The following is a 14,692-nucleotide window of genomic DNA, read 5'->3' as shown; positions in this document are numbered from 1 at the left end:
AGTAACTTCCGAGAATCTTGTACAGGTACTCGGGTATCCCCAGACGCAGGAGCGCATCAGCAATAGCCGCCCAACTGGCACTATTAAATGCATTCCTTACATCCAGAGTCACTACTGCGCAGTAGCGAATACCCCTCCTCTTACGCTGGAGTGCTATCTCAGCGGTTTTCTTAACCGCCAGAATAGCGTCTACAGTGGACCTCCCTTTCCGGAAGCCGAACTGGTTGCCTGAGAGACCATTTACACCCTCGGTGTACCTCGACAGTCTGTTGAGGATGATCTTCTCGAGCACTTTCCCCACCGTGTCAATCAAGCAAATTGGTCTATACGCCGACGGGTCACCGGGTGGTTTCCCCGCCTTTGGCAATAGTACCAGGCTCTGCCTCTTCCACGCATCTGGAAATACTCCCTCGTCCAGGCATATCTGCAAAGCAGATCTGAACATACCGGGAGCCTCCAAGATTGCGACTTTGAGGGCCAGGTTTGGAACTCCGTCCGGACCTGGTGCCTTCCCCATGCTTAGGGATTTTGCAATCCCTACAAGTTCCTCATCAGTTACTCTATCCTCATCACCAGCCCCAATCCCCGGCTGTCCTACAAAAGGAGGCCATGGGCTAGGGTTGTGGCGCGGGAAGAGCCCCTCGATGATCCCCTCCAGCATCTGTGGAGACTGCTCCGTAGGAGCAATTGCACCTCTTGTCTTCGCCATTACGATCCTGTAGGCATCACCCCACGGGTTCGCGTTGGCACTCTGACAGAGTCCCTCGAAGCAGGCCTTTTTGCTTGCCCTTATCTCAGACTTCAGCGCGACTTTGGCAGCGGTGAACACCGCCCGTCGTTCTTCACGCTCCTGCTCGGTACGTGCTCGCTGCATCCGTCTCCTGGCCCGTAGGCAGGCACGGCGCAGGTTCGCAATAGCTTGAGTCCACCAGTATGTCGGTGGTCTCCCATTCCTAGGGTGGACTTTTCTAGGCATGGTCGCATCGCATGCACGCGTAAGCACCGCTACCAGTTCGTCCCCGCTTAGGCCGAGTAGGTTACGCTCACGGCGGAGCGCCTCCCTAAGTACTTCATCATTGAAGTACGATGTCTTCCACCTACGAGGGCTTGGCCTTGACCTAGCCGCTTCCTCAACCCGCTGCCTGCTGTTGTTGTAGTCGATACTGTAGCGAACCGCCAGGTGGTCGCTGTGAGTGTAGGCATCGTCTACCCTCCAGTTCGAACTACTCGTTAGGCCAGGACTACAAAAAGTAACGTCGATAATCGACTCCGCTCCGTTACGGCTGAAGGTACTTTTGGCACCAACATTAGCCAGATCGACATCTAGCACGGCCAGTGCCTCTAGCAGGATTTGACCTCGCTGGTTCGTGTTACGGCTTCCCCATTCCACGGCCCAGGCATTGAAGTCACCCGCTATTACAACTGGCCTTCGCCCTGTCAGCGCGGTCGTCATACAGTCCAGCATCTGCGTGAACCGCTCGGTCGACCAACTCGGAGGCGCATAGCAGCTACAGAAGAGGACCCCGTTTACTTTGGCGATCACGAAGCCCTCGTAGGTAGTAGACACCAACTGCTGGACAGGGTATTTACCCGTTGTCCATATCGCCGCCATTTTTCCGGATCCATCCACGACCCAGTTGCCGTTGCCGGCGGGTACTCGGTATGGGTCCGATATGATGGCGATGTCCGTCCCCCACTCAGCAACTGACTGGTACAGCAGTTGCTGAGCTGCGTCACAGTGGTTCAGGTTCAGCTGCGTTACCTGCACTGTGATTTTTCGTTGACGGCTCGTTTGAAGGTCGGGCACCTTGAGCCTCCCGTTGGGTGATTGTTGTTCACGGACTTGCCGGAACAAATCAAGCACTTGGGAGGGTTCTTGCAGCCTAGTGCCTTATGACCTTCCTCACCACAACGCCTGCACAACTTAGTCCTATCAGGGCCTTTACAGCCCCAGGATTTGTGTCCAGGTTCCCTGCACCTAAAGCAGATCACTGGTTGCTCATGTATGTTCAGTGAACATACTGACCAACCAACCTTGATCTTACCTACCTTAGCGGACTTATTTGCGTCTGCCACAGGTAGGTGTACTAAGGCCACCTGAGTACCTGCCGGACCTTTCCGTAGCTGAACGGCGGTGGTGGGCACCTGCACTTCGCACTGTTGCCGCAGTGCCGTGACGAGCTCTTCTGCGTTAGTGATCTCGTCAAGGTTCATCACCTTCAGAGTCACTGACTGCGTCAGAGCCTTCACTTCAACACCAGCGCCAAGGACCTCTTCCGCCAAACTTTTGTAGGCGGCGCCCTTGCGCTCCTTGTCGCGCTTAAGCTCGAGGATCATTTCACCTGTACGAGTGCGTCTGACACTGCGTACGTCGGCTCCTAGATCCGCAAGCTTCGCGTCACTGCGCATCGCCTTCAGGACTTCCGAGTACTTGGACTCTTCCGTCTTGATGATGATCGCATCACCCTTTTCGCGCTTGGCACCTACCCTCCTACCTTTCTTAGGTCTGGTATCCCTGCGCTCCTGTTTCTCCTGTTTCTTCTTCTTCTTCTTCCTCACTACGGTTGTCCAGGGGGCGTCCCCCCCCTGCTCCGCCCTGACCTGTGGTGATGGAGGACCTCTCAAAGGTCGCAACCCCCTGTTCCCATCACTCCGTGAGGGGCCAGCCTTTTCGGGCCCACCCTTCTCGGCTTTCCGGGACGCCTGGCTGGGGTCCGATTTTCCGGCACTTCTGCCGGTTTTCGGGGTCAGTATCCGCCTGGCCTTACGAGCGCCGCCGGGTAGCTCCTCCCCTGACGGCTGCCTCGCGCGCTTCTGCGATTGCTTGCTGTAAGCATTCGCTTCCACGCTTTTGGGGCTGCCCGCGAAAACGAAGGGTTCCGTCTGGGTAGACTTCGGCACCTTCAGTTCCACGGGTTCTGCCGCAGCCACAGTCACCATGGGTTCAGCATGGTTCTGCTTGGCCGCCAACATTGACTTACGAAGTCTAAGCAAGGCCTGCTTGAGGTCCTTGCTGATGTTAGACTTCGAGGACGCAAAGTCAATTATGGAGTCGAGCTGCTGTGCAGCCACTTCCATCGCAGAGAGCCCATCTCTACTTTTATTGATGGCCCTCATCAACCACGCTCCATCCATAACTTCACCCGATGCGTTAGCCGGGGATGAAATATGGGTTCCAGCACTGGCACTACGTGCACTGCTGCCTCCTCCTGCTTCTACTCTCCTCAACGGAGATCTAGCTAGCCCACTTCTTGCGAAGGGGTTCGCTTCCCTACTACTGCTACTACCTGCACTACTACTATTGTTTTGATTAGATATTGTACTCATTTTTGAATCCCACGAGTAGCACGGGAAAAGAGGTCCACCACGCCAGAGCCCTGCATTAACGCGGTAAGGGACAAAATACTGTGAGGGGTGCCCAGGTGCCCCACAGGCTCCGTTAATGGCCGAACATCTTTTTCACCCCTTCGACCATTCATTCCTCAGCACGGTTTTTCGCATCACACCTTGAATTGGGGTTACCCCGTTTGGTGGACTCTTACCACCGGAACGGGTTGTCCGTAGTTCTATTCTGGACGCCGGAACTACACGGCCATTGAACCGCTGTCTGGTTCTTTCGATTTGTGCTCTTGATGGTTTGAGTTTTGGCTTCGTTTCATCGTCACCAGAAAAATCTTTTTTTTATTGCGTCGTTATGCTGCTGGAATTTTTTTCGTTTTAGTTTGCACATGTTCTGAGTGCAATAGAGCTCAAGTTTGCGCGTTGCCAGAGTGATGTTTTGCTTTTCTGAAAGTGCGATTAAAGTAGCTTCAGCTGCTCAATCAAGAATGGATGATCAATTTGGTGAGCTCGTATCATGCTTTTATTTTAAACGTACAATAAATGTACTACGAACCTTATTTTTATCATGACAACGGTTGGAATGTTATTTAAGTTAAATGATTCAATAAAATATAAACAGATCGTCACTGTAAGAGTCGACATAAACTCTTGTACATACATTAACATTAAAAACCTCATATACAGCGGGGATTCGCTGGTTGGAACACGACTGCCTTCTATCTAGCAAATCCGACCCGTTAGTTGGAACGACTGACAGCTGGCAAAAATGCACCAGACTAACGCATCTGGAGCGCAAAACGTCACGAAACGCACGTATACATACACATTTGTTCTGTATAAGGAGACTTCAATGCGACTGTACTCAGACGTCGTCAGTTTGACATCTTCTCTTGACATTCGAGTGCTTTTTAGTTGGCATTTTTTCCAACCAGCGAACATCCAACCATCGAGTCATTCCATGTAGCGGACCCCCATGGCGCGAATCCCCACTGTATTTCTTTTTACACGATTTTTATCATTATAAAAAATAACTTTTGAATTTTTCGACGCTGGTAGTGTCGACTTACCGTATGCTCACGTTGTTGTTAGAGTACTGATAAAAGATTTTTTGAACTTAAGTTGCATGAATCGCATCACTTACCAAGGTGAATCCTGATCATGCAGCTATGATCCCTTCCCACTAACAAAGTTTCTTCCAATGACAACCCTGGAGATGCAGACAGTGAATCACATTGGGCCGTATGAATAAAATGTAGTAAAGTTGAGTTTTCTACATTCTCGGTAGTAAACGCTATATGTGGAACACGAGTGGAACATGTTTGTGTCATTTTCCTTTCTACACCTTTCGAACATACTACAAACAACGCATTGCTATGAATAAAGGTAGCATTTACTACAAAGCTACTGGTAGTTAGCTTCAGAGGTTGCTACACATGCTTTGAGATTGCGGAATTGAATGGAATAATTTACTTTCGAGTAAAAATCATGGGAAAACGATATAAGTTTTGATATTTCGGAAGGTATTTTGAGTTTTACTTAGGAATTTTGAGGCTACGAAAACATTCGCCCCGCCAATGCTGAGATTCCGGTATGATTACCGGCAGCAGCAATTTGGAATATCCGTGTGAATTCTGGCATTACGATAATTATGTTATTTTCTAGGAATTTTAGGATGTTGGTTGGAATTCATATATTTATAATGTAATTCTGAATTTTACGTGTAAATACTGACATCTCAGATTCTCAGATTTCCTTTGGAATTCCGGAATTCCTGTAGGAACTTTTAGATTCCGATAGGGATGTCAGATTTCCAGTTCCGTTGGAATTTCAAAGCAAAGCTTTAATATAAACCTTTTGAATGTCGGTAAATATTTTAAAGATTTCAATGGGATTTTTTGTGAAATCGATAAAAATTTTAATTATTTCAAATGTAACCCAGGTGTTTTAGGAAAGATCCTCATTGAATTCTAACGACTACCAATGGAATCACTACAATTCCCATAAAAATTTCTACATTCTAAGTTCTAGAAATTCTAAGGATACTATCAGAAACCCCACCAAAATAACGATAATATCACAGAAACACTTATAACTTCCGAAATTCAACATGCTGTTAAGAACACAAACGGGGAGCATCAAAATTCTACCGCAATCTCACCAGAATCTCAGTACTGTTGTTAGAAAATATGTGGTTCCTAATTTGATAGCTGTAATCTCAAGATAGATGTTAAGCTAATATCAAAAAAAAAAAAACAAAAAAAAAAAAATTGGCGTTGGCGAAGACCGAAAACTACCCAGAAAATTCTTTGATGTACAGTGGATCCACAATTAAGAATCGTCCACAATTTATGAATCAGCTGACTTTAAATGACAAAATAACAACAAAAATCAACTCAAAACATCACGTAAACAATTTTACTCAAAATAAATTATAAGCGAAAATGTTTCCGTGATGTTTTGTGCTATTTTTTACTGTCATAGACATAAAGAGAATACCAGACTATTCGCAAAATTACACTACAAATATTGTCAAATTACAGTACCTCAAGGGGTGGATCACTTCTGATGCATCTGATAAATCAGAATAATTTCATGCATTGAAATGCATTTAAATGCACACTCAACAAATTTTTAATTCATGGCTTGCTCCAGCTAACTGTTATCCTTTTTGAAGTGTCAAACTTTATCTTCCATAAACTCAAGAGGAGCTGCCTCCTCACCCAAAACAGTTCCAAGAGGGACTAAAACGTGGTTTTCAGCAAGTACCTTGTATCAGTTTTGGATACCGTCATTTGGATACCTAATTATTTTTAAAAATCTTCAAATCCCCTCTTAGACAATAAGGCTGACGACAAGGTGGACCCCGGCTACGGGGGAGCGCGAAACACATTAGCAGATTGTTGGCGTGCTCAACGAGGAAGCAAACCTGTCCATGATAGTAAATAGTTTTCTTTTCGAAGCTTATAATTCCTAGACGGCAGATTGAAGGGGTAGCTGTATGTCTGTTTAGGATTAAAAAAGGCTGTGTTACGATATTTTTTAAAACGATTGTGGATTATGGAAGGATGATTGCAAGGTCATGAAATAAATTGAATTGACGAAGACTCGAACCTTTTTATTATAATATTTTTCACTTTACTAAACCACACCTCAACAACAACAGTTGTTCGGGATCTCCGGAAGACCCTGGATGTGGTCAATGTTTAAAGATTTTCATTTAGGTTCGGATTGGAAGCATATACCTTTGGTTGATCGGATAGGATGTTCCAATCAATCCTGATTTTAAAGGGCACTGCTTTTATGAGAGCGAAGGACAATTTATTTCTGATAAGCCATTATTTTATCCCCTATATTGTTCGCCGTGATCTTCCTTGAACAAATGTATTATATCCTCAAAAATCAGATGCCCAATGGCTCAAAGATTCCTGAGCGCCATCAGTCGGGCTTCTATTTCCAATTTTATATATTTACAGTTTTAAACAGCTGCTTGATAACCTGAAACAAATAAAGTTTGCGATTAATTGCATAGTATCAGAGAAAGCTTGTTTTTGTTAGAAACAGTTTCAAGACTTCCACAACAAACAATGGCGCGTTGCTATATGGCAACAACGGGCCAGGGCTAAGTTGATGTGAACGTCCAAAAAATGCATTTGATGCAAACAGATGTACATCCAATGTGCATTGAACAAGTGATCCACCCCTTGCAGTACCTTCATGATTGTGTGCAAATTGTCGCTTAATCGATTAGATTCCATGCATTTCCTTCATATGCGTGATTGTATTAATTTTAAGCATCACTCTGAATAGATTGTTCTTTACGTGCAGAATCACTCTGCATTCTGAATGGAAATTTCTTAACGTGCAGCTTCAGTCACCGCTCATGTTCGAAAGTAGTAAGTACTACATGTTCGAAAAGTTTTTTATTCATACCAAAAGTGTAGTAAACTTTGTGGATTTTGTTTTTGAGTAGATGCTACATGTAGTAAAGTTCAATGTTTTTTATTCATATCACCCATTGTCATCGAAACAGATGAAAAACAAACAAAACAGCAAGCTTTATCACAACCGTTCGTCCTAACTTGTGGGGATTGGAATACAATCAAAAGCAAAATTGTCATGAAAATCACTCAGTTATCTTAAACACAAAACCAAATTTGTTCTATAAATGCTGTTTCATAATGTGTCAATGTTTACCAACACGAAGAAAGAGCTCGAAAATTGCAATGCGAAGCCCAGAAAATCGCTGCGCACGTGGTGATCGATCATTGTCATATTCAAACTGTTGTTGCAGAATTAAATTGTTGCAACAAGAATAGGAGATGACAATGTCTATGTTGCTGCGGGTTGGGTGACAATTGATTCACTGGATGCAGAGGTGATCTCAGTCTCTAGTAAAATTGGATGTCACACTAACATTCCTTCCCTTCCCCGATGACCGTAAGGATGTGGCCGGCGCCGTTATTGACTTTTTAATGTTTTGGCTTCTCGATAGTGTACATTGAAGATTGAAAGCTATTCCCAAGCTACATCGTTTGGTTCCTTGTGCAACTTCTTTTATTCTGGTCAATCACGGAATAGCCGTCATCACAAAAGTGAAAATACAGCAACAGTGTTTTGGGCAAAATTATAGATAATTTTACTACATGAAAATTGGCTGGCCATTCTTTTGCTTTATATATTGAGTTTTGCGAGTTATATGACCTTAAAAATCGAGTATCAGTGCTGTTAGTTACAGTTTTGGAATATATCCCCTCTTTTTCGCAAAACCTTTCTCATTATTTGTCTCATCTTTTATTTTTACGTGATTTTGCGCCACGATGGCTAAAAATCTTTCAATTTGTTGTAGCTCTGGGGAGTTTACAGGATTTGAAAAGGAGTGCCAGAATGTGACGGATGAGAATAATGTTACCAGAAGCCGGATGTCATAGAGAAGAATAGAGAGCAGTATAAGAAAGTGAGAGCAATCGAGAAAAGAATTCACAACCGAAAGAAAAAGCAGTATGAAGAAGATATCATTACTGAGGCGACAGCGCCGTTTGAGCACTTTGAGCATTTGTTGAACGGAGAGAACACGAGCGCGTCTGAGAACAGATTAACCATCAGCAACGATGGACAATCTGCGGAGCCCTCGAAGCTAGAGGAGGTTAGAAGAGCGATCGAGGAGTTGAAGAACTGTAAGGCTGCTGGAAAAGACGAGCTCCCGGCCGAACTTTTCAAGCACGGTAGTGAGCATCTGTACGAAATACTGTATCGTACTCTGATAAGAATATGGGAGGAAGAATTACCTGCTAGGTGGCTGGAAGGCCTCACCTGCCCCTACCTGTATAAGAAGGGACACAGACTGGAGGGCGCTAATTACCGAGGAATAACGTGAGGGGCCCAGATAGCCGTAGCGGTAAACGCGCAGCTATTCAACATGACCAAGCTGAGGGTCGTGGGTTCGAATCCCACCGGTCGAGGATCTTTTCGTAAAGGAAATTTTCTCGACTTCCCAGGGCATAGAGTATCTTCGTACCTGCCACACGATATACACATGCAAAAATGGTCATTGGCATAGTAAGCTCTCAGTTAATAACTGTGGAAGTGCTCATAAGAACATTGAGCTGAGAAGCAGGCTCTGTCCCAGTGGGGACGTAACGCCAGAAAGAAGAAGAACGCTCCTCAATTCTGCGTACAAAATAAAGCTAGTTGTCAACCTATCAACGAGGGATCAAACGTTTACCTTGAGACAAATCCTTGATATGTTCTAGAAATACAACTTGCAGACTCACCATCTGTTCATTGATTTTAAGGTGGCGTATGATTCAGTAAAGAGTAATGAGTTATTGCAGGTAATGATAGACCACGGTTTTCCGACGAAACTGATTAGACTAACAACGTTAGATGGATCGAAACCAAGTGTGCGGGTTGCGGATAAGATTTTGACCTCCTTCGTAACCTTAGATGGATCGAAACCAAGTGTGCGGGTTGCGGATAAGATTTTGACCTCCTTCGTAACCTTAGATGGATTGAAGCAAGGAGATGCGCTTTCAAACCTTTTGTTCAACATTGCTCTCGAAGAAGAGACCATTGTCATCCGGTCGCATATGCTCCTGGGGTTTGCGGATTATATCCTTATAATCGAAATTGATCGTCAAGTCGTAGAAGAGGCGAGGATTGGACTCACTGTCAATACCAGTGAAACAAAGTACATGATTGCCGGTAGACAGCATAGCAATTTCTATACAAACCCACATTGTCTTTGGGCCACCTTTAAATCACTTAAGAAAAAGCTGAAAATTTGACAGAACACTATTTTTATGGTAAGGATGGTAAGGAAGATATGTGAGATTGAATTTCCAATCATTTTTAAATTTTGAATCGCCCTACTGTATAATTAAGTAAACATTTCAAAGTGTCAATCATTCAAAAAACGCTAGTTTTATAAGGTACCCCGGGGCAAGTGAGAATCCGGGGTAAGTGGGGCGTTTCGTCATAGCTCAACTAGGAAAAGTTTTTCATGGGGGTATTCTTCTAGAAAGTTGAAGATACAATGACAAGGAATGTATTTAGTACTAAACATATTGTTATTTTTATTACCATGTGGTTCATGTACCAGTTGTCAGTTCAGCGCCATTTTCAACTTGCATGACAAATTGTGACACGTTTCACGTCTTGCATTGACTCGCAAAAAATAAATGTGTTTTAAATCGAATTTCCATCAATAAGCTATAATTTTTAGTATTATTACAAGCTGCTAACGATAAACCAGTATTTTGTTTTCATTTCATATGAAATTTTCGATGGTCTATCTTACCCCAAAATATATTTGTACCTGGGGTAAGTGGGACCTATCAAAACAAAAACCAGAATCAAAACTTTTCGTACACGTTTCATACATTTTGCTAGAGAGTAGCACTTAAACATTCAAACAAGTGATTTTTATCAAAAAAGATCAACCTCAAACTACGTAATTGCATAAGAGGGAGAAGAAAAGTGTTATTATTCTTTATTTTTTAATTATTTTTTTTTATTTTTGAAATACGACTTCAAAATTGAACAAACACACAGCTGAAATTTGAAATGCATCATGAGAGCGATTACTTTTCTATGTTATTTGAACTTTATTTGTTATTTCTACCAAATTAAGTAGTGATGGAAAACAATTCCATCCCATAAGGTGGTTTTCTGCCATGCATATAAATAATAACAAAACATATTTATAATTTCGTCAATTATTGAATGTTTATGTGCTACATTTTAATTAACAACTTATAAATGATATATTTTGAACATTTTTAATTCCTCTGTACGCTTTTATTGAGGAATTTTCAGTTAATATTAAATGTGAGGCGACATACTATTAAATAAAGGGTTTCTTTCTAAAACGTAACGTATTTTATGGTCGATTCCTTATGTACATCCAATATGTACTTAAAATTAAAAATCTATGACTTATCAATCCTATTATTGTACTGGTTGACTTACTGATGTGGATTGACGCATGAAACTGGATGTGTCCCACTTGCCCCGCTTAGCGAGGTAACTGCGTCCATTGGCTCATTCTAAAACTTTCTTCCAAGGTTTTCACAATTTCGAAATTATTCGATTAGTTTCATGCACACACCAGCAAATATGTTGCCAAAACGTGATTGTGTTGTTGGATTTGAAAAATATTGACATTTGAAAATTTTATTGAACAATTTGTTTGAACTATCGTTTTTTTCGTTCCCACTTGCCCCGCGGTACCTTAGATTAAAAAACGGTTTCAATTTCAGTTGGATTAGCTTAAGATATTGGAGGATTTTGGGGCAGCTCTGTTTGGTTCATGTCTTCATCAAAATTGTTCTGATCAATTTCATCATAAGCTAGAGCTTTCTAGAATATGGGCAATTGACATGCACACTAGCGCCACGTAGTTGCAAAATTGCTAACTAAAAAAATATGTCCCAAACTGTTTCAAGTTTCTGAACAACTTTGCTGATGATACGAACTTTATAGGTGGCCAGGATCATGAGATAAAGCCTTGTAGAATATGGCTAACGCCACGTAGCGGCAAAATCGCAATCACAACAGCTGTCTAAAATTATTTTCAAGTTTCTGATTAACTTTGCTGAAGACACGAACTGAAAATTCAAAAAGGCTGATTCAAGTAAAGCTGAGATTCTTTTTTGTAATAATAAGTGAATTTTATCGTCAAAATCTCATGAAATGTAACAGTGAAAAGTGAAGAATGAAAAAGTGATTTCGTTAACTTTTGTCCTCGGTACTGTGACTGTACTGCCCCAAGCTCAACGAACCATCCGGAAGTTACCGGCAACACATTGGAGTGAATCAATCCGGTGAGTTTGTTCCAGTTTGATAGTTTTCCTTATGTGAGTCTTCCGGACCGTATTTTTTCGTGTCGTGGAAGTTCAGGTCGTTTCTTGGACGGAAAAAGTGTGTTTTTTTATGATCAGATTGCGCGTTCTATCCAGGCGGGTGTTACGCAGCTAACAATCGGTTGTGGGTGCTTTTTAACCGTTCGATGACCCTGGAACGTAGAATTCTGAGCAGAAAAACAGACTGTGTTATCCTCGGGTGTTTAGTACGAACGCGCTTTCTTTCTTTTTTCGTATATCCAAGAATACCGTACCGCCGGATTTTTATTAATTATTTTTTTTACAAGCGGTTTTAAATGTTTGGGTTTTACAATCCGATGACCCTGGAGGGATCGGTTTTGCTTTTTACTGGCTATCGAGCAAGAAATATTACTGTACAATCGACAAGCATTACGCGAAATACTATTTATACAATAAATAAACTATTCTCTTTTTTGAGTGCCGGCATCCAAAAGATTAAATTGAAAACACTTAACAACAAATGCTCACCGTCTATCGCCAGCTTTCTAGGCGAATCCTGATCATATACCTCCCCCAACCTCCAACTCTGTAGCACTTATGAGGGTGTCCCTGAGTCGGTGTCCTCTCATCAAGTAAGTGCTACATCAACATTTCCTTCCCCTATCCCTAGTTAGGTAAAAATGGGCGTGGCCGGGAATAGCGATGTTCATGCTTTTAGTATTCTTGTTTATCATTAGAACAAGGTATACTCCCCTGCCTTGTTCCTGAAAGCAGTCAGGATGAGATTATTAAACAGAAACATGAATGTTGCTTGTATCCAATCTACGAAGTATACCGTAACTACGCTAACGCTAACGCTAACTTTTCTGAAGACACGAACTTTCTATGTGGACAGGATTACGAACTAGACTCAACTGGAATATGACCAAATTTACATGCACACTAGCTCCACGTAATGGCAAACTTGTTAACCAAACAATGTTGCCTCAAACTTCTTCCAAGCTTCTGAACAAATTTGCTTAAAACACGAACTTTCTAGGTGGCCAGGATCATGAGCTGGAGCCATCTTAAACTTGATCATATTAATATGCACACTGGCGCCACATAGCAGCGAAATTTCTGACTAAACAGTGCCGCGTCAAATTGCTTTCAAGCTTCTATACAACTTTGCTTAAAACACGAACTTTTTAGGTGGTCGGGATCATAAGCTAGAGCCTCCTAGAATATGTCCAAATTTAAATGTACACTACCGCCACGTAGCGACGCAGTTGCTTACTTAGCAGTACTACCTCAAATTGCTTTTAAGCTTCTGAACCAGGATCATGTGCTAGAGCCTTCTAAAAGATGACCATATTTACATGTACACTAGCGCCACAAAGCGGCAAAATTGCTTACTAAACAGTGCTGACTCAAATTTCTCTCTAGTGTTTTAACAACTTGGCTGAAGATAGGAACTTTCTAGGTGGTCGGGACCATGAGCTAGAACCTGCTAGAATATGATCGAACTACATGTGTACTAGCGCCACGTAGCGGCAAAATTGCGCATCAAAAATGCCATCCATAAGGCTGCTGGAAAACTTTGCTGAAGACCGCAACCTCGTAGAAAGTAAGGATTCCGAGGTACTGCATCATTAATATGGTAGTGCTTAGGTGATGCTAAACTTTTTGGGGTGCTGCAATATTCAACTGGGGTGTTGCAATACTAAGTGATGCGATTCCATACTTATGGTGGGTAGTGTACGTGCTACAATTGAATTTTTGAACTTTTTCAGAAATAAGAGCACCAGGTCACGTTTGACAAATGTCATTTTGGACAACAAAAAAAAGATTTTGCCAATATCGCTCGAACAAATCGAGTGCGTTTTTTCTTTGTTTGGAATAATGTAAGAGTTTAAACTAATAACAGTATTTGATGATTTCTTTTCGTTCTGCACAGGATTTCGAGATAGCTGGCAGCAGAGCTGGTGAGCTTTCAATCTCGCTCGAATCACCGTTGGGCACCTGCACATCCTGGGACTCGCATGTACATTATCGTCAAAGGATAGGGAATACACCGCTACCGTGGGGCGTTGCGCTGCACTGCGACGCCTCACATCTTACCAGTCCTACGGGCATCGTGAGGATATTGCTGGTGGTAAGCTGACGCAACTGATTATAGCTACAAGTAGCGCTTTCATCTAAAGAGATTTTCCCTTGATTTTAGATATCATCAGCAGCCTGTCTTGCTTGTGAATGTTCGGCTGGTACCGTACAAGTAGGACTATTTTTACTGCCATTGATCGGGCGGTTGAGGTTAATGGTAAGTATGTGCTTGAGATGATTTAAGGGTTTTATAAGCGTTGACTGGAAAAATGAATGTATTGGATAATGATAATGAGATAATGTGATAACCCTTCGCGAAAAATTAATATATTATATTACTCGCTTTGTCGACTGGTTTGGTCAGAGAATTATCAAGTCATATTGTTCTACCTCTCTTGATCGCTTCAAAAGCGGAGAAGATTGCTTACCGATGTTTTCTAACTTTACTCTGATGAAGTTGCCTACCTTATATCTCAGTAGATTTCCCAACAAACATTTTGGTGGAATAAGAGCTGAACAAATTACTCTCAAGCAGATTTTAGCTGAATAAACGGTTGTCCAGCTACTAATGTTACTTGAGTTACGTCATTACCGGACGCATCCATCTTCATCATTCTTGGGGAATACTTATCCAGATGCTTCGAATGTTTAGCGATGCTCTTTCACTGCGCACGGCCAACGTGTTTGTGGCGTTCAGTTACAAGAAAAACTTTAGAACAATGAAATTCAATGTTTTACCAAATATGAACGGTAAAATTTTCAAAACCGAAAGGACACTTTACACAAATAGGTTCATGAACAAGATTATGCAAGAACTTCTTTGAGTACAGGGCTTCAGATCTACAAGTATAACTAGTAATCTTTTGAAGATTGCACAACAAGGTTGATACCTATACATACTTACATAATTATACTCTACCAAGATTTGAGTTCAACAACTGTTTAAG

General features: G+C 42.4%; 1 protein-coding gene across 3 annotated transcripts in view; it reads left to right on the top strand.

Annotated features, from left to right (window-relative positions):
* Nucleotides 1–14,692, top strand: part of LOC5575679 — a 66,313-nt gene that overhangs the window by 24,683 nt on the left and 26,938 nt on the right. For all 3 annotated transcript variants that reach the window (XM_001655755.2, XM_021845533.1, XM_021845532.1), the window contains exons 3-4: nt 13,600–13,797; nt 13,867–13,962. In XM_001655755.2, the coding sequence (XP_001655805.1) occupies nt 13,600–13,797; nt 13,867–13,962 (294 nt within the window). The remainder of the gene's footprint in view (nt 1–13,599; nt 13,798–13,866; nt 13,963–14,692) is intronic.

Source organism: Aedes aegypti, chromosome 2 (assembly GCF_002204515.2).
Source record: "Aedes aegypti strain LVP_AGWG chromosome 2, AaegL5.0 Primary Assembly, whole genome shotgun sequence".
Classification (NCBI taxonomy): Eukaryota; Metazoa; Arthropoda; class Insecta; order Diptera; family Culicidae; genus Aedes; species Aedes aegypti.
Note: the sequence above shows the minus strand (reverse complement) of the source record. Positions and strands in the feature narration are given on the sequence as shown.